Source organism: Furipterus horrens, unplaced genomic scaffold (genome assembly GCF_987537825.1).
Source record: "Furipterus horrens unplaced genomic scaffold, mFurHor1.1.pri manual_scaffold_1, whole genome shotgun sequence".
Classification (NCBI taxonomy): Eukaryota; Metazoa; Chordata; class Mammalia; order Chiroptera; family Furipteridae; genus Furipterus; species Furipterus horrens.
In genome coordinates this window covers 2,967,314-2,992,713 of record NW_028327171.1, presented here as the reverse complement: position 1 = coordinate 2,992,713, position 25,400 = coordinate 2,967,314, and the positions used below count along the sequence as shown (strand labels likewise).

At 57.8% G+C, this 25,400-nt stretch overlaps 1 protein-coding gene across 1 annotated transcript in view; it reads left to right on the top strand.

Annotated features, from left to right (window-relative positions):
• Positions 1-382: 382 nt before the first annotated feature.
• The window catches only part of RCAN1 (regulator of calcineurin 1), a 56,088-nt gene continuing 31,070 nt past the window's right edge, over positions 383-25,400 (top strand). The window contains exon 1 of the mRNA XM_090271536.1: positions 383-638. Coding sequence (XP_090127662.1) covers positions 387-638 — 252 coding nt within the window. The 5' untranslated portion in view covers positions 383-386. The remainder of the gene's footprint in view (positions 639-25,400) is intronic.

The following is a 25,400-nucleotide window of genomic DNA, read 5'->3' as shown; positions in this document are numbered from 1 at the left end:
GGAGAGCGGAACGTGCCCGAGAGGCCTCTGCCCTTAGTCAACATGGCTGCCCGAGGCTTCGGGATGGGGGCGGTGCGACGAGGGTCACGTGAGAAGAACGCCGTCCCTTTATTGGCCTCCTCTCCTGGGGGGGCGGGACGCAATAAATAGAGCGATTCCAGCCTTAAAGGACCCGTGGCTGAATCCGCCGGAGCTCCGCCCTCGAGGGCTGGGCGGCCTGGGCGCCGAGGGGAAGGGCGGTGGACGGCGCTGGCGCGCGGAGGCCGCGTCCGCCTGAGCCCTGGTGACCGCCTCCGGCTGCGGCGCGACTGCGAGGGGGTTAACCGCGGTCGGCGGCCCAGAGAGCGCGAGCCGGGCGCTGCGGACGAGGGCGCCGGGGCGCCGGGATGGAGGACGGCGTGGCGGGGCCGCGGCTCGGGGAGGCGACCGAGGCTGCCGAGGCGGCCGAGGCGCGAGCGCGGCCCGGGGTGACACTGCGGCCCTTCGCGCCGTTCTCCGGGGCGGCCGAGGCGGACCAGGGCGGCGGCGACTGGAGCTTCATCGACTGCGAGATGGAGGAGGTGGACATGCAGGACCTGCCCAGCGCCACCATCGCCTGCCACCTGGACCCGCGCGTGTTCGTGGACGGCCTCTGCCGGGTGAGGGCGGGCGCGTGGGCCGGCGGGCGCAGGGCCGACACCTGTTGCGGGAGGAGGCGGTGCGGGGCGCGGGGCGGACGGAGGACCCCGGGGACGGGGACGGGACGGGCGACACCTCCGGACGCCCTGCCTGCCGCGGCTCCCTGCTGCCCGGTTGGGGTGGGGTCGCGCTCTCCGAGGGCCCCGGGTTCCCCCCCCCCCCCCGGCCCGCCCAGCGGGCGTTCAGAGCCCGGCTGGGACCTGGGCTGATCTGATCCCCGCCTCCCGGCGACGCCCCCGCCCCCGCCCCGTGTCTGCTCGGGCAGGGGACGAGGGAGGAACCAGCACGCGAAGTGCCCGGGGAGCCGGGGCGCTCGCGCTGGCACCCCGGGGCCCCTGCGCTTCCTGGCTGGAGGAGGGGTCGCCTCGTTCGCAGGGACCGGCCGCGGCGGCGTGACTCACGCGTCCCCGTCTGCGCGCGTGGAGCGCAGCCAGTGTTTGGGTGCGCGGCGCGCTGCTCATTACCCTGCGGCTGGCCAGTTCCGGGCGACGGGTGCTGGGAGGGGAGGCGCTCGCTGTCGGGGCCTGGAGGACGTTCGCTCGGGGGTCTCGCTCCCTGGAGGAGTGACGTGCCACCCCGGGGGGCGCTCCGGGCGCCGGGAGCCCCTCCGCCTCCCCCACGCGCAGTTCAGACGCTGGCAGGCGAGGGGGCAGGTGTGAGTCATCGGTGGCGGGGAGGACGCACTTGTTTCAAATCCGCAATTAGCCTGCGGAACGGAATTCGGACGACACAGGCCGGCAGCGCGAAGCCCGTCCCGGAGAGGTGGCCCTCCTGGCCTAGGGGGTGGGAGGGCGGCTGCCCAAGGCGAAGCTTCCCGGGCCAGGCCCTGGCCCCGCTGCCTGCGGGGCGCTGTCCGAGGAGCCGCCGGCCCCCAGAGCGTGCTGGGCCCAGTTGTGTGTCATCTGCAGGCCACGTCCTTTCAGGAGGGGCCCCCAGGGGCTGGGACCTTGCTGCGCTCAAAGCAGCGGCGGCGTGAATACAGGGTCTCGGCTCCTTCCTGGGCCAGCGTCCAGCAGCATTTCCAGTCTCTTCTTGGGGGTCCGAGGCCCTGCTGGTGGTAGGACACCGCGCTTGGCTGTCTCAGGCCCAGTTTCTCCTCCTTCCCGGGAAGTGTGCGCACAGCCCTGGCCACCCCGTGTGAAATCTGCGCGCACTGCCAGCTCTTCATCTGAACAAATGTTTGTGGGGACGGCGCCCTGGGCAGGCACCACCCTAGGCTCTGGGGGCACAGCAGGGATGAAATAGCATCCCTGCCTCCGGGACTGACATTTCTGTTGGGGACACAGACGTAAACAAATAAATATCAAATGTGTCGGAGGGGATGGTGCCAAAGAAAGGCAGACCCAGCGGCGGCCCAGAGGCAGCGGAGGCCTGGGAAGGGGGTGACCGCTGTGTTCTGCATGATGGCCGATGGCCAGGGAGGACGTCTTCACGCGCCGGGTGCGCAGCGGACGGTGGGCTGGTGGCGGCGGGGCCCACGATCAGTCGTCCACCCCTCCAGGATTTCCTGAGTGCGCCTGCCTCCCAGTCTCCGCCGGAGGCCCCGGGGCTGGAATGCTGCGCACGCCGGGCCTCCTGCTGTGTTCCAGGAGAAGAGACTCTGGAAGGACGTGAGCACGGTTCTCTCAGAGGGGTCAGGGCAGGGGAGAAAGTAAAGCAGGACACTGTGGCAGAGATGACTTGGGGGGGGCAGGGTGCTGTCAGCCAGGCCCCACTGGGACCCTGCGGGGGTTCAGGAGGTTCTCATGAGGAGCTGGTTCTCAGGGCAGGACTCAGGGAATCAACAGGGGTGTTGCTGGAACCCCAGGAGAAGAGCTGCCTGGCAGGAGCTGAGACATGACGGTATAGCGTGGAGATGCTGAGCCGGGAGAGACATCCCCACTTTCCCCTGGGTGACACTGGGATGCTGAGCAGGGAGACACCCCGACTTGCCCCTGAGTGATGCTGGGATGCTGAACAGGGAGACACCCCCACTTGCCCCTGGGTGACACTGGGTTGCTGAGCAGGAGAGACATCCCCACTTTCCCCTGGGTGACACTGGGATGCTGAGCAGGGAGACACCCCGACTTGCCCCTGAGTGACGCTGGGATGCTGATCAGGGAGACACCCCCACTTTCCCCTGGGTGATGCTGGGATGCTGAACAGGGAGACACCCCCACTTTCCCCTAAGGGATGCTGGGACGCTGAGCAAGGAGACACCCCCACTTGCCCCTGGGTGACGCTGGGATGCTGAGCAGGGAGATATCCCCACTTTCCCCTGGGTGACGCTGGGATGCTGAGCAAGGAGACACCCCCACTTGCCCCTGAGTGATGCTGGGATGCTGAGCAGGGAGACACCCCCACTTGCCCCTGGGTGATGCTGGGATGCTGAGCAGAGAGACACCCCCACTTGCCCCTGAGTGATGCTGGGACGCTGAGCAGGGAGACACCCCCACTTGCCCCTGGGTGACGCTGGGATGCTGAGCAGGAGAGATACCCCTACTTGGTTTTTGCTGATGCAGGAAAGCGCCGCCTCGAGACAGTGACCCCCAGTGCCCTGGGCTGTTGGTGGTGGTTGTTTGGTCCCCGGAATAAGAGTTGGTTTCGGTCATCGCCAAGCTAACCTGAAATTTCAGTTCCCAGATAATTCTCTGTTAGTTTGCAGGCAGTGGGCATAGTCCCATACAAAGGTGAAATGAAGGCTGCTTCTGTTGTCTGGGACAGGGATGCCCGTTTGATTGACAGCTTCGCCTGGAAGCTAAGTCAGAACGTGTTAACTGCAGAAAAATGTACTCTTCTAGAGAATGAACTCGCCTTTCTTGACAGAAACGCCCCTTCAGACCCGTGATACTTGCTGACTTTCTTTAAGTATCAGGGGCCATTCTGAGAGGCATAAAGGGAGGCCGAGCACTGTCCTTAAATTCTCTGCCCCAGCGGAGACCCCCGGCAGGCCGAAAACTCCCCTGCCCTGGCTGCTGCACACCACCCCCGGTCTCAGGGACTGGGGTGGCCGGGACAGCTCCCCAGGAGATCCCAGCTGGGAGTCACGTGAGGACTGCCATCCCAGCGACCGGGGTTTTGTCTGCCCAGACTCACTGTCATGAAAAGGCTACTGAACCGCTGATGGCTGAGTTCCGCTTGGAGCCGCATCTGCGCTCAGCGGGAGCCAGGCTCTGGGCCGCTCCAGAGGCAGGGTGAGGCTGCCCGCTGAGAGCCTGCGCCGCTGGGCAGGTGACCCAGGAGAGAGGGTCGCTGCCCTTGGCCTTGGGGATGCTCCTCTCTCCCTGTGGCTCCCCCCACCCCAAGGGCAGGTCTGGGGCCTGTCCTGAGGGGCGGGCTTCACTGACAGTGACAGGAGGGCTGGGATGGTTTGCAGACCGGGTGGCACAGCTGGTACTCACAGCGTGTGCTCGCGGGGCCGGGGCCGGGGCGCTCGGCTGGCCGCCCTCGTCCTGCTGTCCACGCGGCCTCCCGGCAGGGAAGTCCCAGTGGGCTGAAGGCCCTGCCGAGGCCCGGCGTTTTTAGGCCCCTGTCACTAGGCGTGTGGATTCTCAGATCCTGTTACACGCAGAAACTCCCCTCAGACCTCCGTGGGTGGAAAGGCAGGACAGCACCGCGGCGCCGTCCGAGTTGTTGGGGTGACCGGGACGCTGTGAGTGTTAGAGAACCGTAGTGCTGTACGCTGCAGAGTTTACCGACACGGCATCCGCTACTTCCCCAGGTTTAGAATTTCTGATGCTTACGTAACGTGCGTTTGTCATTGTTCTTCTTCCTCCCTGAGGTCCTTCTGCGCCCCCTCCCCTCTCACTCCCCGGCAGGGTTTGCGTCCCTTTTCAGCTCAGTCTGCTGCCGCCATCTTGCTCAGAGCATCTCCTCTCCAGTGACAGTAGCTTTAAAGGTCGCCACCGGCAGCGCCGGGCTCCCCAGCCGCGACCCTGTGGCACAAGGGGATGACAGACAGGCCCGTGGTGGAGCCAGGACGCTGAGGCGCTTTGTTTATGGGTCAGTTGCTTCTCTTCCTCTCTTTTCATTTCTAAAAACGTTTCTGACGCCGCGGTCCTGGGGGCCATCCGCCCTGTGCTTGGGCTGCGTCACCTGCCCCGCTCACAGCAGGGGACACGCCGCTCGGGGCACTTCTGCTGTGAGGCCTCCTCTCCGAGGCCGCGGGGAGTGCCCGTCACTGGAAATCCAGGCCCGTTGTGGGGGCGAAGGTGCCCAAACACGCACGGGTGCAGACGGCCCTGCCGAGGGGCCCGGCGCACAGCGGGGGGGACAGCAGCCCTTCTGCCCTCGGAAGGAAGCAGAGACGTTTTCAGAACATGACATCAGGGAAACCCGAATGGCCTTCACTGCACGCTGGGTGCTGGGGACACGGCTGTCTTCATGCCGCCAGATTTCAGTCCCCGTGGGAGCCCTGCACTGGGTGTGAGCCCGTGGCTACAGAGGTGTTTTCTTTCCGCCTGGAACGACCTCATCAGTGCAGGGTGCTCACGCTCCCACGAGGCGGTGCGGGTCCCGGCCTCGCCGGGACCGCCCCCCTAACGTGCCTTAGCCTCCCCGCCTGGGAAGTGGGGTGCCAGGAGCACTGACAAGGAAACCGTGAACACGGAATATAAGATGGTGTGTTTGCCGTCGTCTGCTGTGTAACAAACCCACTCAAAGCCATAGCGTTCCCCGTCTCGGCGTCGGCGGGTCGGGAGCCCAGGGCTGGCTTAGCTTGGCACCTGCCACCGTGTCAGCGAGCAGACAGCGGCCGCGGCCTTGTCCGAAGGCTGGGCCAAAGGAGCGTGACGCCCGGCTCACTCGCACGGCGACTGGCGGTGGGCTGGACCGGGCGCCCCAGCTCCCTGTTGGGCGGCCACTGCCACGTGGGCCTCCCCCTGCTGCAGCTTCCAGCCGGGCAGCCAGCCGGGCGCCATCAGAGCAGGCGAGGATGGGCGTGCCCGCGGAATGGGGCTCAGGTCTGTGTGACCCAAGCTCAGAGGGGGAGAGGGCCGCCCCCCTGCTGACGCCCGGCCTTTAGAAACGGGGCAGTGCGGGCTGCTCCCACCCCGGAGATCGGGGGGCTGCGGGGCGGGACTTCCCGGCTGGAGAGCCTGGAGCTGCAGACCAGTCGGGCCGGGGCTGCCCGCCCCAGCAGCCCCTTCTTGTACCTTTTTGCCCCTGTACACTTTTTTGATTTCTGCAGAGCAGTTAACATTCAGAATATTTATTAAGGCATTCTCTAATCTGACTTTTTTCTGGCTTCAGCTCCATGGAAGGATATAGTGTTAGCCCCTCAACATAACATACCTCATAGGTGAGATTATAGCGAAGTCACGAAGTTTGTAACGTATCAGAGGGTGTCAGCTGCTAGGGTTCTGACAGGCGGGGGGAGACAGGACCTTTCTTCCCATGGGAAGGTGCCGTACTTTTCCTTTCCCTACTAATTTGGGCAGGTGCGGCGTGCATTTCCCACGTGTAATCATAACACGATAGGAGGAGGTATTTGAGGTTGGCCTGATTTCCAGATTAAAAGGCAAAAATGTTACCTAATTCAGGTAGCTAATTATGGATTTTTTTTCTTTTTTTTTGCTCAACATGATATCTTGTTTTACGTTATCACCTTTATATTTTCTGTCAAACTTCCTGCTTTATTGTAAAGAACATGCTTTACATGTAACATCGATCACTTCATCTTTTTACAAGAACTCTGTGAGAGGGGGACCGTTACCCCCGCACGACCCCCCTCCAGGTGTGGAAGTTGAGGCCAGGGCAGGCCAGGCAGCCCGCCCCAGGCTACGGAGCCAGTAAGCGCTGGTGTCGAGCGGGACCTGGTGGCAGCCGCCTCTGCAGTGGGGCACGTGACGTCGCCTGTCACTCACGGCTCACACACACGCTGGGACAGCTCTGTGAGAGAGTCTTTTACAGCACGATGGTCCTTGCAGTCATCCATGGCTACTTAACGGGCGTGTCTGCCCGCCCACGGTGCACAGTCCTGTGTCCACGTGAAGGCCGTGCCGGGGCCTGAGCCAGGCGGACCGGGTTTGAACCCTGGCTCTGTCCCCTCACTCGTTTGCGCATGTCATTCGTCCATTCGTTCAGGGCTAGTTACTGGGGGCCTGCTGCGTTCTCAGCATGGTGCTGGCTGCGAGACCTGCTGGGACCCCAGGGGCCGGTCACCGTCCCAGAGCCCGGCCTCAGTTTCAGAAGAAGGACAGTCACCCCTGCCCCACGGTCACGGTGAGGTCCGTGTGCCCGGCTGAATGACACATGTGTGTGTTACATGACTGTGAATCAAGAGCTCCACAGAGACCAGATAAACGACATGTCCCCGGGCAAGTCGCTCACCTTCCCGGACCCCAGGTGCTCTCTCTCTGAACAGGCACGGGGAGCCAACAGCCTCCGTGAGACGTCGCCGGCCGTGTGCTGGGACCAGGGGAGCGCGGCCGGCTGCCCCGCCGCCCCCCGCCCGTCAAACTGGAAATCAGACTTTTCCAAGCAGGAGTTTGCTCAGGACGAGCATTTCTCCCGTGGGAGCTCCGCCGTCGTCGCTGCAGCCTTTCCAGCCTTCCACCTGCCGGGGAGACCGGCCTGGACTGTCCGGGTGTTCAGCTGCGGCTCTTTAAGGAGAAGACGGGCCAGCGAGAGAAGAGCAGTCACAAGTGCCACAGGCGTCACCCAGGAGCAGCCTCAGCGAAAGGGGCGCTGACGAAGAGCAGCAGGTCTCGCCCCCACGTGGCCCCACACAGCTGCCACGGGATGACGGGGCCACACTTGACACCCCGGCCGCTCTGCAGCTGCCCGTCTGTGCTGCTCAGTCCCGCCCCCCCGCCCCCCCCGCCCCCCCCCCCCACCGTGTGTCTGAGCGGCTGCTTCTGTCCCGCTTGTCTATTTCGTTTTCTAGATTCAGTCATTGATAGATATGTATTCATTGCTCTTTTATTGTTCATATATTTGATTTTTTCTTACGTAATAAAAAAAATTATTTAAGTGAGTAAAAAGTATTAAAAAACAGAGGAGAGGAAACGTGGAGGAAGGACAGGATGGGGACGCAGGCCTCTGGGCGGACGGACTGAGCGGGGTCCAGCTGCCTGCGGCGTCCCGGGCTGTGTCCTGGGCTGCGGGCCTGGAGTCACCCCCGGCCGGAGAGGGGCTCACAGCCGGCCTGTGCCTGGGGCCAGGGGCGGAGAGCTTCTCTGCCTGCGTCAGCTCAGCATGACCCCCTCGTCCGAGAGGTGTGTTTGGGGTGGCACCGTCTGGCGTCCTGCTTCGGCCTTGTCCAGCGCCGGTCCGTGGGAGGGAGGCCTGCGTGCGGTTTGCAGCTGGAGCGGGGGCGAGCCTGTCCCTGAGCTCGTGTCCCGTCGGCCTTGGGGAGGTGTTCGTCTCAGAAGGTTGTAGGAAGGATTGAATAAAATGATGCACGTAACACACGTGGCACCAATGGTAAGTGCCCCCAAAGTAGTGTGCTTCTAGTTCACTGTGTGACAGTGACTCCTGCAATGTATCCCCCAAACTGGAGCACACTGTCATCCTGTCAATAAGTAACAGCTTGGGGGAGATTGGGAAACGTCCCCGATAGTCAGCAGACTTGAAGCGACCCTGCCCACCCGTCTGGCCCGCAGGTCTGACGCTGTTCTGAGCACCCGCGGCGCTTGCCACCAGGGGGCGGGAGCGTCACGTCTGTTCTGCCGGGGAACCTAGAGGTTGAGTGTGTTTCAAACGTCAAAACCAGGAAGTGCGTTTTCAGAGGGAAAGAGTCACAGCTTGTGCGCAGGGAGCTATTATCCAGAGACGTTTGTAGCCGAGACGTTGGGGCAGAGAGACACACCCCCCCCACACACACACAGACAGACACCTCCCTGAATGGACCTGTCCCTGCTATGGGGCCACCAGACCCCTTTGCTTAAGCTGGAAACGCGGGCACAGCATTGGCCTGAGGAAGGACCCTTCCGCTCTGCTGCGCCAGGGCGCAAGTGTGTGACGTTCTCCGCCAGACATCGCTCGGAATTGCTGCGGTTTAGCTGGACTGTGATTCGGATGATCAGCGTAAAGAAATACAAGGAGGACTCAGTGGAGCAGGCACTAGTTCAGAGGCCAGGGGGCTTTCTGAGCTGGCCTCGGGTGAGGGTTTACTGCATCATGACTCGTTTCGTGTGCCTGCGGTTAGGTCGCCACTCCTGTGCAGTGGGGGCGGGGGTTCTCAGCTGGGAGCCCCGTCCTGGCGTGGTCCCAGAATTCCCCGCTGCTCCCGGCCAGCGGTGGCAGTGGCAGTGTTCTGGGCTGGAGCTGGGATTCTGGCGGATTCCTATAGATCTGGATTCCTTTCCCACAACCCACCTTTGCGTCCTAAGCTGCAGATCTCAGGTGGTGATGGGGACCCCCCGCCCCCACCCAAGCGGGGCCTGCAGTCTGTAAAACTCCCTTGCAGCCCCTAAGAACAGACCACCCACTGGGTGACAGTTCCCAGCCTGGCCCTGTGACACCGCAGACACTTGGGAAGTGATTCGGGGTCAGCTGTACCTGCGTCTCTCTCTCCAGAGGAGCCGAATCCAGAGTCTTTCACACTCTGCCAGCTGCTTTGCCCGCCACAGTATTTGCAGGGTGGATTTCATTATTTAAATCAATTCTGAATTTGTGTATTTCTTCACAGTGGCTCGTTAATGGGCAGAGGGGCCAACACTTGAACCCCATGTGCTCTGTTCTGTCAAACGCTCATTTAGTCTTTGACATATGTGGGGAGATACTGGCAATGGACCATCAGGCACTGCGTGACCTCTGAAGTTAGAGGGCTTTGGTTATTCAGAGCCAGTTCAGGATGCTGACCCGGTCTCAGCACCGTGAGCTGGCCTGAGGGTGTGGCTTACGGTGACAGGCAGGGAGGCTGCGTCCTGGGGGTTGGAGGGGGCAGTCGTGCAGAGGCCAGGAAGGAGCGGAACCAGCTGACCGCCTCCAGGGCGTGCCTGAGACTGTCCTGTCTGTCAGAGGAGAGCAGCAGGCGCCACCACGGTGTGACAGCGTCTGAGGGCAGGCGATGGCGCAAGCAGTTGTTTAGCCTTTAGCAAGGACTCGGCCTTCACGTCAGTGAGGTTGCCTCCTGGGCCGCCATGTGATCTGTGTTTCATTGATTTTATTTCCCTTCTTTTTCTCTGTAGACAGCACAGGGACCCCGTTGGCAGGATCGTCTGGTGCTTATGGTCCTTCTTTCTGTGGTTCAGTCAAGGGTGGAGCTGTCGGGGGGGTGTGTACGTATGTTACCCACGAACACCCACCCTTCATGCACAGGTGCCTCCCTTAGTCTGGAATCCTGCGTGTGAAAAGGCGGTGTCAACAGCGGTCAGGGGGGCAGGCCCTGGACCCAGGTCGGCCTGGTTCAAATCCCAGCTCTGCCAGCACCTTGGCTGTGTGGCCGTGGGCAAGAGCCTTAACCTCTCTGAGCTTCCGTCCCTTCCTTGGTAAGGTGGGGTTGAGGAGGTGAGTGAAGGGCTGAGAATGATCCCAGGCTCCTGGTCAGTGTTCAGCAGGTCAGCAAGTGTGCTGACGTCAGACGGCAGCGCCTGTGCTGCCTGCCGTCCCTTGTCCCGGGCCCAGGACAGGGCCCGCCACATGGCAGGCTCTCACTGAATATCTGTGTAGCAACGGAAGGAAAGCACCAAGTGACAGTACTGCTCTCTTGCGTCCACGAAACGTGAAGCCATATTTTCCCAGAGGTAACTGCGGCCCTTCTATAAGGTGCCTAAATTATTTTAGGCCGGCAGAGTCTTTTGCAGGGCTGTGTGCGTGTGCGTGGGTGTGTGTGCGCGCACGCGCACACGTGACGTTGGCAGGCTCGGGCCGCTGACAGCACGCTGTGACAAGGGGCGTCCCACCAGAACGCTAGCGTGGCTTGTGATGACCTGTAAGTACTGGGAGCAAGCAGGAATTTCCACACAGCAGGTTGGGACTTAAAAGGATGTTTTAACATGTTGCTACAAAGTTGAAAACTACTTAAGAAATGAAACACTTTTTAAAAAATAAACCTCGAATAAGATAATATAACAGCCCCATAAAATCATTATTGCGCCTGAGAAGCCCTAGGCTACCTGGCACAATTAAAATAAATATCGAAACTGAAATGTAAGTGCCACATTTGCGCGGGACGTTTTCCCTCTGCCCTCCCGCTTCCCCCTCCCTTCCTCCCTCCTCTCGCTCATTGTTCTCAGAATGCCCTTCAGGGTCCACACAGCCCTTTACGGAAAGTCACTGTCATCTGCTGACCCGCCACCCGCAGCACCAGCCGCTAGCACCTGGAGAACGCGGCTGGTCACCTCGGCCACATCTCATCCTAAAGGACTCCGTCAGCTCTGATCTTCTCCCCCCGCGTGCCGGCGGGTGTCCAGCGACTGTCCCCAGGAAGCGGACCACCCTCCTTCACGGGAGGCGCGCTGTCTGCTCAGGGCCCCGCAGCCCGCCGTGCTTCTGACAAAGTGCTCCAGTCTTTAAACACTTGACTCTGTACGTGCCGGGGCGTCACCCAGCAGTGTGGCCTAGCGACTAATTTGAGGGGCTCACTGCCCAAGGCTGCACCGGGCAGGGGGTGTGTGTGTGCACATGGGAGCAAGGGGCTTTGGCGTTGTGTGATCTGGGCTCACGGCTCTGGGGACCAGTTCTCTGTGCTCTAGGTCCAGGATAACCCCTTGTCCAGCCTCTGGCCACAGAGCACAGCCCTTGCAAGCTGACTGGGACATGAAGTTACCCACCAGTTGTACGAGGTACACCCTGGGCTGGGCGTAAAGTGTGTAAAGGCGTCGGGGGACTTCCTGTAGACCACGGCCGGTAATGTGCACCGTCTGCCGAGGGCCAGCTCGGAGCTGCTACGTTTGTCTCGACAGCTGCACGAGTAATTCATTGTGAAAGTAATGTTTGGTGATAAAATAAAGATAAGCAGTGACTAAAATTTCCCCATCCTTTGCTCTCCACCTGTTTTGTAGAGAAAGCCTCTGTTAAGTTTTACATGTACTCTTTCATCCATGTTCTACACATGTATGACATGCACAACATATATACAAACAGATAAGTGTAATTATATGAGGGGACCCAAAAAAAACAGAATTATCTTCTGGAAGAAGGGCCCCTTGCAGTACAGGCTTCCCCCACTAGGTGAGTGTTCTAGGCACCCATCTGGATCAGTGGACCAGCTGGCGTTGTTGTGAGAGGCTGCATTTGGCTACAGAGAGTTTTTTTTTTTGAAGACTTTCAATGCGTTTGCCCATTTCATGATGGGTGATTTACGAGCGCACCTGCCCACACCACAGTGAGTGTTCAGCAGCTTTTGATCAAAACCTGCATGACCCCCCATGCCCCACCTTCCCTAGTCACAGGGTCTCGCCCCCGGCGACTTTTGTTGTTGTTGTCATTTCCCCGGATGAAAAAATGTCCTCCAAGGAAAATGTTTAGCCGACGTGGAAGAAGTGAAAAACTAGAAGAAGCACTAAAAGGCATCAAAATCAACAAGTTCAAAAGCTGTTGAGAGCAGTGGGAAAAAGTCTCCATAGGCGCATTGCATCCAATGTAGAGGGCTTTGAAGGTGACCGAAGTCTAAAATGTGAGAATAAATACACGATTTTTAATAAATAAATCCGGGTTTTCTTGTGTCCCCCCTTGTATATACACTATATATATTTATACAATATACTATACAGGGATCCCTCACTTACTGCGGGTATTATGTTCTAGACGCCCCGCGTAGGTGAGAATCCGCGAAGTAGGAACCTTACGTTTATTTCAGTATTTATATGTATTTTAAGGCTTTATAAACCCTTCCCACGCACTTATAAACCGTTCCCGCTCCCTTATTAGCCTTTCCCACACTTTTATAAACACTACTTATGTTCTTAAACATCTTCTACACTCTTAAACCTACGTCACTTTAACAACATACGTATACAGGACCACAAAATCCCGCGATAGAACGAAAAATCTGCGATAAATAATTAAAAATAATATTTTTTAAAATCCCGCGATACAGTGAGGCCGCGATCAGCAAACTGTGATATAGAGAGGGACTGCTGTACATACTCTTGCTATTTGCCTTTTTAAAATGTGGTGAACATCTTCCTAAGAAGCTCGGTGCATTCCTTTCGATGACCGTCTGGCATTTCACTGTAAGTATGTAACAATTTAACCAGCAGTTCCTACCGAGGGGTTTAATTGTTTCTGGTTTGTTCCCTATATAAACAATGTTGCAAGCAGCATCCTCTCTGTGCTATTTGTGTAAGTGTTCATGAGATACATTTCTGGGAGTGAAATTTCTGACCCAGAAGGTGCCGTTAATTTTGCACTTTGATAGGTACTGCCAGTCTGCGGTGTAAAGCGTTCATGCTAATTTGTATTGCCTGCATTGCATTTGAGTTCCGCTTTCCTGGTTCTTCCCAGCGCAGGCGATGGTATCGGATCGTTGCCAGGGTCTTTGATAGGTGACAACGGTATCCCTTTGTCTTAACTGGCTTTTTCTTAATGAGAACTACGTTGATCATGTTGTATGCTTATTGGTCATTTATTGTTGATTTTTTTTCTGTAAGTTGATGGTTTATATCTTTTTGCTACTTTTCTGGTAAGGTTTTAGTCTGTACTTCTATGAATGTATAAGAATTTTTTATATAGTTAGGAAAGTAACACTTCATTACATATCTTGCCAGTATGCCCTCCAGTTTGCCATTTGATTTTGTTTGTTTTTTTAACCCTAGAAATTTTTGTTCTTTTTATGTGTAGCTCAGATGGAGAAATTTTACCTGCCTGTCTCCTGGGCGTGTCTCCTCCCCAGAGAACCCTCTCCGGGCCAACACGGAGGGAAGTGTGTTTCCTCCTAGTGCTGGTGCGTTTTTATTTTTGGTGTGTGCCTTTCATTCGTTGGAGATTTGGTCTAAGGAGCAAGGCTGGTTTCTGGTTTTCCTTCCTGGCCTGCTACAGGCGGGCCTCGGTGTTGCGAAGGAGGCCTTCCTCTCCCTGCAGATGGGAAATGTCACCGCAGGGGCACGCAGGCGGGAGGCAGGCTCTGCTGTGCATCTCTCTCCGTCTCTCTCCGTCTCTGATCCGGTTGTATACATCGTAGCCTATTTAACAGTTGATGGGACGGCCCCTCCCCCTTCCTTTGTTTCCGTCAGAAGTTATTTTGCTTATTCTTATTTGTGCACTTGAAACTCATTCCGTCCCATGCGAACTGGCTTCTACTCCCTACAGAGAAGGAAAAAGAAAATGCAACCACCAGACTGTTACAGTCTGGGCAAGGTCACTTCGAGTTTGTACTTAGGGAGGACCAGCATCTTTGCATATCCCGTTCCTGTGTTGTTTCGGCCAGTCAGGCCCTCAGCACGGGTTTGGCGTTTCCCTGGCATAAGCCCGTGTCCTGAGTCTGTACGCGTGTGCAGCACTGCGCTGTATTCTCTCACCCACGGGGCCCTTCCGCACTGAGTGACAGTGGCAGCAGGGGCACCCTTGTCTCGTACGGCCCTTTCAAGGGGAGTGTGGCGGTGTCTCCGCATGGACCTCGGCCGGCTGTGCCTTCAGGCGTCTTTGCCGGACACCTGCCTGTTCTGCACCTGGTTACACACAACACACACCCAGCTCTCCCACTGCCGTTCTGTGGCCTCTACCCTTGCATTCGGTTCTGCCTTGCAGGGTGACTTCAGGGGTCACACATGAACCGTGTGTCTCCACATGTGTGGTCTCCGCGCCACCCAGGGGCACTTGTTGTGTCCACCTGTGTTTGCGCGGCCCCGTGCGTGAGCTCCTGAGCGTTTGAAATGTGGTTGATAGGACAGAGGGACGGAATTCTTAATTTTACTTCCTTTCCGTTTATTTAAATTGTCACAAGCTATCGAGCACGGAGAATGTGGCTACGGGGGAACCGGAGTTTTAGCTTTTAGTTTGTTTGTGTTGAAACAGGCACGTGTGGCTAGGAGCACAGGTTCCTCCTTCTCCCCAGGAAGGGGGCGGGGGATGGGCTCGGGAAGTGGAGATCCCCTCTGATCGCACAGTGGGTTCACGAGAAGGAACCGAGGGGCCCAGCCCTGCTTCTCCAGCGCTTTCCCCTCTGCGCTTACCCCCACTGTACCCCCACTTCCTGCTCCCCTTCTGTAAACGACAGCCAGGCTCTCCTGTGCAGGCCCGTGAGCCCTGCCCGTGTGCCCAGCCCCGACCTCTGCCCTGCGTGGGCTGCCCCCCGGGCCGTGACATCGCGCCCTGCAGTGTAAGACTGTCCTGGGAGGGCCAGTGCCCGGGTGCCCTCCAGGGTCTGCTCTGGCCTCTGCTGGGTGCTGGGCTCGGGAAGCGGTGGCTGTAGGACATGTTTCTGTCCCTGTGTGTTCCTGAGTCCGTTTCCTGAGACTGTGAAGCCCGGCTTCCAGCGGGACAGCAGGGGGTCACTCCCGCACCCTGGGGCTCATCAGAGCCTGAGGACTCGGCTTGGGGCGGGGAGGGGCCGGGGCGCATGAGGACAGGATGAGGGCCTGGGCCAGGGGCTCCGGCGGGAAGCAGCCCGGGGTTTGTTTCCTGGGTTGGTCACTTCAGGCCGCTGCGGGTGTCCCCTTCGCTTTCCCTGCCAGTCGGTCATCAGATGAAGCAGGAGCGACCTGCCTTCTAAAGGACGCTTCACTTTTCCGGCCGAGAGGAAGCCCCACAGTCACATCCAACGGTCACTGGTCAGGGCTTGGGGAATCAGGGTGCCAGGCCACCCAGCGTCCCCAGCTCCGCTCATGCTCTCTGTGCCTCGCGGGCCCCCCTGGGAGCTGGGCCCATGCTGGTGGCCCCCCGCGGGGCTGCAGGGGCCTCAGGCAGCAGGTGCTCAGATGCGAACCCTCCTTCCCACGCCTCTGCCCCTCAGGGAGAGGTCACGGCGCGGGCCTGGGCGGGAGCAGGGGGCCCCGGTGGGCCCTGGGAGCCCTTCCCTGGCTGGGCACTTGTCCGTTCCGGCTCGGCAGGGGGTGGCTGCCCGTCTGCCAGCAGGCTCGCAGGCAGTGAGGCAGCTCGTCCCGCCCCGGGGGCTCCGTCGGCGCCATGGGGACCCCAGCCCACGGGCCCGCCCCGGCGGCGGGTCGGCTTTGGGAGCAGCGGGAGGGTGCGCACGTCTGGACCTGTGGGCCAGTGGGGGGGTCGGCTCCTCGGCTAGGACATGGACCCGCCGCCCGGAGCCCTTCCGCCGGCCCGGGCTCCCGTGCGCTGTGCGAGGACGGGACGGTGCCCACCGCGGGCCTGGCGCCGGGACCCCCGCGCGACGCTGGGCTTCGTGCTGAACGCGTGGGCTGCCCGCGCTCTGAGCGCTCAGTCACCGGCCCGGGGTCAGACTCGGCTGGGACAGGGTGTGAGTCATTCGGGTTCTGTTTCTTCCGCAGGTGTTGCCCCGTCTTTCTCCTGGTCGGGGAGGAGCCCTGAGCGTTTCTTAGGGCTTAGGAGCTCGCTAACCCCTCCTGCCCCTCCGAGGACCCCTCTTCCCGCCTCCCAGCACCCCCAGGAACGGGGCGGCTCCGGGACTCTCCCCTCCCGCGCAGCCCCTGCCGTGTGCGGTCCCGGCGCGGTGCGTGCTTCCGCGGGAGGAGACGCTTCCCGGGCTAAAACTTCAGCGCCCTGGAGGGCCGGAGCCCTGCGGGACGGCACTGGGTGCTGCGCTGGTCCCGCCGGGGTGGGAGCGGCTCGTTAGCGCGAGAAGTGTGTCGGGATCCTGTGGAGAAAGTGCTCGTTGGAAGGAATGGCCTTGGAGGAAGGGAAGCCAGAAGGTCCTTTCCTGTGCGTTCTGGGTCTTCTGCCCTCTGGGGTCAGCCTGCCGGCGCGACTGTCCCGTGACGCGTGTTCATCAGACAGTCGTCGATTCATTCCGTGTCCGCCCGGCACACACTGGCTGAGCTCTGTGGCAGCGCGCGCAGTCCCAGGGGACACGGGGCGGCGTCTTTGCCCCGTGGGGTGTACATTCCCACGGCAGCGGCAGGGAAGGTGTCTTACGTTTATGGTGGTGGGTTATACCTGTCACGAGTAAAGGGAATGGGAACCGAGGCAGACAAGGACGGGGACCCCGAGCGCCTCCCCCAGCCGGTGACGTTGAGATGGAGGTCGGAGGGGCGGCAACAGCCAGGTGAGGTCCAGGCAGAGGCGAGGGCTGTGGGAGGCCCCTGGCAGAGAGAGGGCAGCTGCTCCCACAGGAGCCACGTGGACGGAACGCAGCGAGCAAAGGGGAGATGTGTGAGCGATGAAAATCTTGGCTAGACTCTCGTATGGGTCAGGGTTCCCCGGGGAAATGAAACTAATAGGAGGAAGAGAAGGACTGATGGACGGGTGGGTGGATGGACGGACGGACGGATGGACGGACGGACGGATGGATGGACAGATGGGTGGGTGCATGGACGGACAGATGGATGGGTGGACAGATGGACGGATGGATGGATGGACAGACGGACGGACCAATGAATGGATGGGTGGATGGATGGACGGACGGACGGACGGACCGATGAATGGATGGGTGGATGGATGGACGGACGGACGGATGGACGGATGGGTGGATGGATGGATGGACAGATGGATGGATGGATGGATGGACAGATGGACGGATGGACGGATGGATGGATGATAGACAGAAGGGAAAGCTTTGCTTGCCCGGAAATGTATGTAAATGGACACATATGTTTCTAATTGTTTGTAGCTGGTTTCTTTAGTTCAACAGTATGTTTATGAAAGTCATCCCCACTGCGTGTGGTATTAGAGCTCTCCAAAGAAGCGGAACCAGTGGATGCGCGTGTCTGCAGAGAGAGCGAGTTACTGTATGGAACCAGCTCACACACTGATGAGGCGGCAAGTCCAGAACCTGGGGGGTGGGCCGGCGGGCGGGAGCCCCGCAGTTCAAGTCCACAGCTCCCCTGTTGCAGAATCTCCTCTTGCTCAAGGAGACGGGTCTTTTTGTTCTACTCAGACCCTAACTGATGGATGAGGCTGCCCGCGTCGGGGGGGGGGGGGGGGGGGCGGTCTGCGTCCTCACAGCTCACCAGTGCCAGTGTCCACCTCATCTAGAACACCCTCTTAGAAGCATCCGGAACCATGGCGACAGTTCTCTGACCGCCGTGGCCCGCCAGGCTGGCACACAGAATTAACCATCACACCGATGCTGTTTTTATTTCGTGATGTCGGGGTATCACAGTCTGCTTCTCGCTCCCTCCTCATCGGCAGCTGTTCGGATGTTTCCCAGTTTAGGGACACCCCAGCGGTGCCACTGCCCCGTCCCCCTCCGTGCTGTGCGTGCGCTGCCTTCACGTGGTCACGTGGCCTTCACTGTGGGGCAGCGTTCTGTTTACAGCCCCGGGTTTGCTGTAACTCTTCTGGTTGGAGTTTTGTGTCTCTGTTTACGAGAGACATTGGTCAGTGACTTTGGTTCATGTAACACCTTTCTCCAGTTTCAGAATCAAAGCTGTGCTGACGTCCTAGAGCAGGTGGGAGGAGCTTCCCCTTTTGCCTTTTCTGTGGAAGAGTTGATGTAAAATTGGTGTAATTTATCAAGGTTTGGGAGATTTCACTGAGTTTCGTGAGGGCCTGGAGAAGCTTTTTCATGAGAGATTTACTTTCTTTGATATGATGTAAACCTAATGGGTCTTCTCTCCTGGCAGTTTTGTAAGTCACAGTTTTATAGGAATTTGTCCATTTTCTTTAAAATTCTAGATAATTGTCATAAAACTTTTAATTATATTTTTATAGACTTTTAATATCTATACAACTTGTAGTGATATCTCCTTTTTCAGTTTTGATAATGGCAACTTGTGCTTTCTTTCATTTTTAAAAATTAATCCTGTCAGAGGTTTGTTGAATTTATTGATGTTTTCAAAGAGCCAATACTTGACTATTAATATTTTTCAGTTGTATGTTTGTTTTCTATTTCTTCCCCTTCTGTCTTCTTTGGGTTACGCTTGCTGTTCTGTTTTCCTGCTCTCTGAGATTAATACGTAAGTCATTGACTTTTTCCATCTTTCTTGTTTCCAGTATAAGCGCATAATGATATAAATTTCTCTCTGAATATGGCTTTGCTGCATCTTACAGTTTTGGTGTGTTGTATCTTCATTATCTTCCATTTCAAGATATTCTCTGATTTCCATTGTAATTCTGCTTTGACCAATGGCTTATTTATAAATGTTATGATTTCTTGAAAATATTTGGGGAGTTTCTAGTTATCTTTTACGTTACTGGTTCCGAACGTAATTCCACCATGGGATCAGGAAGCACTCCACCACAGTCCCTGACACCCTTTCAGACTTGCTGCATGGCCCAACAGAGAACCAGTGTCAGGAGAATGTGGATTCTGCAGGTGTAGCGCTTACAGGTGTGGCACTTAAGGTGTAGCGCTTACAGGTGTGGTTCTTACAGGTGTAGCGCTTACAGGTGTGGCTCTTACAGGTGTAAAGCTTACAGGTAAGGTGCTTACAGTGTAGTGCTTACAGGTGTGGCGCTTACAGGTGTAGCGCTTACAGGTGTAAAGCTTACAGGTGTAAAGCTTACAGGTGTGGCGCTTACAGGTGTGGCGCTTACAGGTGTGGCGCTTACAGGTGTAAAGCTTACAGGTGTGGCGCTTACAGGTGTAGCACTTACAGGTGTGGCGCTTACAGGTGTAAAGCTTACAGGTGTGGCGCTTACAGGTGTAAAGCTTACAGGTGTAGCGCTTACAGGTGTGGTGCTTACAGGTGTGGCGCTTACAGGTGTGGCGCTTACAGGTGTAAAGCTTACAGGTGTGGCGCTTACAGGTGTAGCACTTAACAGCAACTTACAGTCAATTGGGTTTAATTTCTTAGTTGCATTATTCCTCTTATGTGTTGCCTTACTGAGTTTTTTCTGGTCTGTCTGTTACTGAGAGAAGTGTTAAAATTTCCAACCATGATATTGATTTATTGCTCCTTTCCGATCTGTCAACTTCTGTGTATATACATACATATGTATATGTATGTGTGTATACACATGTGTGTATACATACAGGCTATATTATTGGGTACATACACATTTAGAATATGTCTGAAGCCAATTGCCCTTTTGTCATCAGCAAATGCCCCTCTCTTCTGCCAGGAATGCCCTGTCAGGGAGCCTCTCTGCGTGCTATGGGACAGTCCGTCCGCTTCCTTCTGGTTACTACTTGCAGGGTAGAGATTTCCCTTCCTTCTACCTTCCGTCACCCCACTATTTGTTTCCTATTTGTTCCCCTTATCTTGTGTTTCCTTTTCGTTCTTGACTTCTTTTGAAGCAATTATTACCTTTTTCCTGTTTCATCAGTTCACTCTGCCAACGTATTAATTGTATGTTCCTCGTACTGCTCTGTGAGTGGGTATTCTAGAGATTACAGCACGCATCCACGACTTACTAAGGTCTGGTAGAAACTGTAAAGTAGCTCATGCGATGTTCTGGGAATGCTCATAAATGCGCATCTCTCTGTCTGTCCCTAAAGACCTGGCGCTGTTCATGTGACAATCACCAGAATGAGTTAAAAGGCTGAAGTTGAAACCTTACATAATCTTTAGAAATTCTTATACTTTTTTGAAATGCTGTTACTAATTTTCCTAGAAAAGAAAAAAAAATGTTTTAAACAAGAGTAACTTATAAATTATTTTTATCTGAATCCGAGTACACAGTTCATGTAAAAACGCAAAAGGTTGTTCCTTCAGCACCCAGAGAGCTGCTGCCGAAATGCGCATCGAATCACACGCCCCAGGCAGCGGGTAATTGTTGCTTCCACTCCTGACTCCACATACTCATGAAGCCACAAATTGCATGAAGGGCTGGGCGTTGGTGTGCATTTGGTTCTGTCCTTTGGATTCATGGTGCCTTTGTGAGTCTTGTGATGAAAGTCGGCTTAGACAAGGTCCAGGTTTATTTGCAAAGAGCCTCCGTCAGAAGGCGGGCGGGCAGGCGGGCACAGGTCCCTGCGCCGTGCGGCGGGGCCTGGCCTGAGAGCGCACTCTAATTTGCAAGCACATGATGCTAAGTTAAAGCCAGTGCTGACCCTCAGTCTTTCCCTCCTGAGGACCCATGTCCTCTGCATCCTTTGTAAATTTCCCCCGCCTGCCCCCAATTACATCAGCTCACCTTGCAATTTAATGAAAACCTTAATAGGTGTTACTATCAACAGGATTACATTTCGTAGGCGATGTAATTTTCCACTGCTGTCAGTAAGAGGAAGATTCCCGCACCAGAGCAAACTATAATTATGAAGATTTATTTTTAACCACGGTGATACCTGTTTTCTTAGATTTGGTAGAAGCATTCAGAAAGAGACTACTCTGGTGTTGGAAGGCTTAGTTTTTCCTTGTAAGTTTGCTTTGATGAATTCATTCTGAACGAGACATTTTGGATATTTCTAGCCGAGTTTCTGATTTCAGTTTGGATTCTTACTATCCTCTGGGGGCTAGGAAGGGATATTAATAGAGATTACTGGAAATAAGGTGTGAGATGTTTCCGCCTGGAGAAAATGGGCAAAAGGTTAAAGTCAACAGACTGTTGCATGATGGCTTTCGGCAGCTGGGACACCCAGGTGGCTCTTGCCAGCTGTCGTTGGCTGTCCCTGTCCTCGGGCCTCGAACGGGAGCAGCAGCAGCCATGCCTGTCAGCAGCAGCTTCAGAGGAAAGTTGTCGTGGGGTCCCAGAGGGTAGAGAAGGAGCTCTTCACAGCCTGGCTGGTGTGTGTACGTGTGTGTGGGGGGGTGTATGTGTGGTGTGTGTGTGCGTGCGCACACGTGTGTGGTGTGCGTGTGCGTGTGTGTGGTGTGTGTGGTATGCGCGTGTGTGGTGTGTGCGTGTGGTGTGTGTGGTGTGGTATGTGTGTGTGTGGTTGGTGTGTGTATGTGTGGTGTGTGTGCGCGCATGCGTGTGGTGTGTGCATGTGTGTGCATGCGTGCGTATGGTGTGTGTGCATGCGTGTGTGTGTGGTGTGTGCACGTGTGTGTGTGGTGTGTGGTGTGAGCATGCGTGTGTGCGCGTGTGTGCGTGCATGTGTGGTTTATTTCATGGCCAGCCTCGGGGCGGCTGCTGTGGCTGGTCTGGTCATGGAACCTCTGTAAACTCTGGTGAAGCTGACACACCAAGAGAGATTCAAAGCAAAACGGAGGCTCTGTGGACAGTCCGCTCGGGCTGCGCTCCCAAAGCGCCACCGACGGGGCGGCTTCTACGGCGCGCATTTGTTTTCTCACGGTTCCGAAGGCTGACACCCAAGGCCAAGGGGCCGGCTGGTCTGTTTCCCCCGTGGCCTCCGTCCTTGGCTTGCAGACGGCCGCCTTCTTGCTTGTCCCCGTGTGGTCTTCCTTCTTCGTGCACACGTCTGACGTCTGGACCTGTGTCCTCCTCTCCTCTTCTGTGAGGACACCAGTCCGGTTGGAGTGGGGCCCCCTGCAGGCCTCTTTTTGAGGGAATTACCTCCTTAACAGCCCCAACTCCAACTGTAGCCCCGTCCTCCCCCGCCCCCACCCCTCCCCCCGCCCCCTCCCCCCCGCCCCCTCCCCCACCCTTTCCGCTTGGGTAGCTTCTCAGGCAGGAAACGATCCGACTAACACGTTTTCAGATTGAAAAGATCTTCAAGGAGCAGCATCCCTTCGCGGCCTGGCGCGGCGCCATTCCATCCAGCGGAGGTGCTGGGACAGGGGCCTAGCGGTTCTGGGACGCCGAAAGCAGTTCCGAGGAAGCTTTTTAAACTTTGCAGCTTGGAGGCCTTTCCCACGGAGACAGAGACGCCTCTGGGGGGACTGGGCCCCTCTGGAAGGGCCTAGAGCTCCCCCTCACGGCTCAGGGCTCTTGTTTCTCGGGTTCTCACCTAGTGCTTTTCCAAGGGACGTGCCCAGAGTTTTATCCTAAAAGCGTCCTCTCGCATCTCCTCGCCGGCCCCCTTCACCACGGTCCCCTGTCACTTGCCTTCCTGTGCTTTTCCTCCTGTGGGACTGGGACAGGAGCAGGGGGGTGGCCGGCAGTCTCAGGGTCCCCTCTCCATAGAGCGGGACGAACACCACACACCCCGCAGCGCCGCCATGAGGCCTCAGGGAGGTGGGTGGCCCAGGCAAAGCACCCGGCCCCGCCAGGCGCGCGGTGGTGAGCACAGGCCAGGCGCACACCTGTCCCTCCTCGCGGCCCCCACGCTGCTGGCCTTTGCAGGCTCTGCTTCAGCTGCGTCAGGTGGCAGCATGGGGTCCCCGCAGCCTCCGCAAAGGACGTGACTGGATCATGGATGTTTGCACATGCACCTGGTATGATTGTTCTACAGTCACCCAACCCCGGCAGGCACGGAGTCACGCTTTCCCAGGCCGCCCGGGCCCACCGGTCCCCACGTCAGCCGGAGCCTCGGGAAGGTGGAAGGACGCGCTGTCACCCTTTCCGTTCGTGCCAACCCCGCTCCCTCTCAGGCCCGGCGCCCGCTGGGGGCGGCTGCAGGTGCCAGCTGGGCCATGCAGACCGGCCTCCAACCCCAGCGCTCGGGGGGACAGAGAAGATGGCTCTGGACGTGCCGACGCTGGCCCGGCCTTCTCTGTGAATGCAGAGCAAGCAGGGCCTCTCCCTTCTCCCCGAAACGTCGTCCGGGCGCGCTGGCGGTGAGCTGGGGGGCAGGTGCCCGGTGATGCCCAGGGTCTGACAGTAACGCCACACGTGGCGTTCTACCCTCTGCTCCCTGACACCTGGTGTCAGCTGTAGAGACAGGCTGATGGCAGATCCACGCGAATTCTTCCCGCCAGCTCAGGGAGACCGACGGGGGCTGTGATTTTTGCTTTGGAGAGGAGAAAGCAATTTAAAAGAAAAAACAAACAAAAATTCTTCTGCTTAGGGTCGAGCCCTAAAATCAGCAGCCCAGACAGGATGAAAGCTCCGGCCCTGGCCTACCGGCTCAGCACCCCCCGCCCCTCCATGCCCAGGGACCTCGCTGGCGCCCCTGCAGTTCCAGAAAGCGGCCCTGAGGGCGTGAGAGGCGGGTGTGCTGCAGGACCCTGACCGGTTCACTTCATTCCGTTTCGTGCCAAGGAAAGCAAGGGTCCAGGACAGTATAAACTCTTACTTGTCCGTAGCAAACAGCTTCCTCTTGCCCGTGTCTGTTACCAGCCCACGCTGGCTGTCCCCGGGCTCTGACCCGGGCTGGGCCACCTTGCGGGTCCCGTTGGACCACTTTCAGCAGTGTGTGGGCTGGCACCCCCCCGCCCCCCAGCCTGCAGGGCCGCAGACCCACCAGCCGCAGACTCCGCGGGCGTGGGAGCTCTGTGTGTGCCGGCCCCGCCGTGGCCTTCACACCTGATCTGGCTGTCCCTCTTTGTCCTCTCCCATCCACTCAGTCTTTCTGAGCCAGAAACAGGGGACATGGTGACACCTTCTCTGTCATCCTCATTTATTCGGCCAAAAGTTTTGTAGATTTCACATCGGAAGGTGCCTCCATATGTTTCCTCTTTCCTGTCCTCCCTGTCACTGTCTGGTCTGCCTCAGAATGCCCCCTGCCTGGGTCCCCCCCGCCCCTGCCTGGGTCTCCCCCACCCCTGCCTGGCTTATCCATGTCTCTAAGGTCAAGGTCAAGATCCTTACTTTGCAAATAAGGCCTCCCATTTGGCTCCTGCTTCTGTCTGTCTCGTCCCTCCTGTTCCCTAACACAGTTCTTCAACGCAGGGGTGCAGAACCCCCTGGGGCCCCCGGGACATGGCACATGGGGCGGCAGTCACAGCAGGCACCGCCTGGGCACCTGACCCCTTCCCACAGTGCACTGAGCCCGGGCGGCTAAACAGTTTCCAAAACACACTGTTTTAGAGCAGTTCCGTGTTCACAGCAAAGTTTCGTGGGAGGCACAGAGACTTCCCATGTGCCCCCTGCCCCCCGCCAGCCCCTCGGCCCCTGCCAGCCTCCCTGCCCCTGTTACCAGCGCCCCCACCTGCATGGCATTTGTGACAGCCGGCGAACCTTCACGGACAGTCATCCTCACGCCTGGCCCACGGTTCCCACGAGGGCTCACTCCTGGGGCTGCGGGTTTGCACAAATGTGCCGTGACGTGTACCTGCCACTGTGGCACCGCACGGAGCGCTTTCTCTGCCCTAGACCCTCTGCGCTCCCCGTCCACCCCAGGGAGCCTCGCTCGGCCCTGAGCCTGCCCTTCCCGAATGAAGAGGCTGTCCCAGCGTGGCCAGGTCCGGGCAGCATCGCCAGCCACGTTCTGTGTCACTAATCAGTGCCTGATCAATGAATGAGTTAGCAAGTCACTTAAAACCCGGTCGTGTCGGAGAATTCATTAAGCGTCTCCCCCCTGCTCATCTGCATTGTAAAATCATTTGGCTGCGGTGCATTTCCTGCTGAGCAGCAACCAGACCCCTTGGAAATCTGCCCAGTTTCGACTTTAAAATGTCCGCATGTGTTTACAAAACGTGCAGACAGCTCCAGTGCGGGGGCCTTATGCCCAGCCCGCTGTGACTTCTGGTGGTTTGGGTTTTGTTTTTAATAAAAGTCATCATGCTTCCTTAAACAGAAAGGCCGCGGTTCAGAGCGCCTGGGACAGTTACAGATGGCTTTAAAGGGAAAGACGAACTCTCGAGCCTGGAAGTCCCGGAGCCGCCCACCACGGGGGCTTGTGTCCTTGTTGGACGGTGACCCAGGGGCTCTCTGCTCCGGTGGCAGGCTCTTTCGGGAGCTGGCCAAACCCAGCCTGTGCAGAGGCCCCAGCTCACTGCTGGAAAGAACAGGACAGGCAGCGGGCGTCACCTCCAGGCTGGAGTGGGGCAGGTGCGAGCCTGCAGAGTCCCCCAACTCGGTGGTGGCACCTGTCAGAC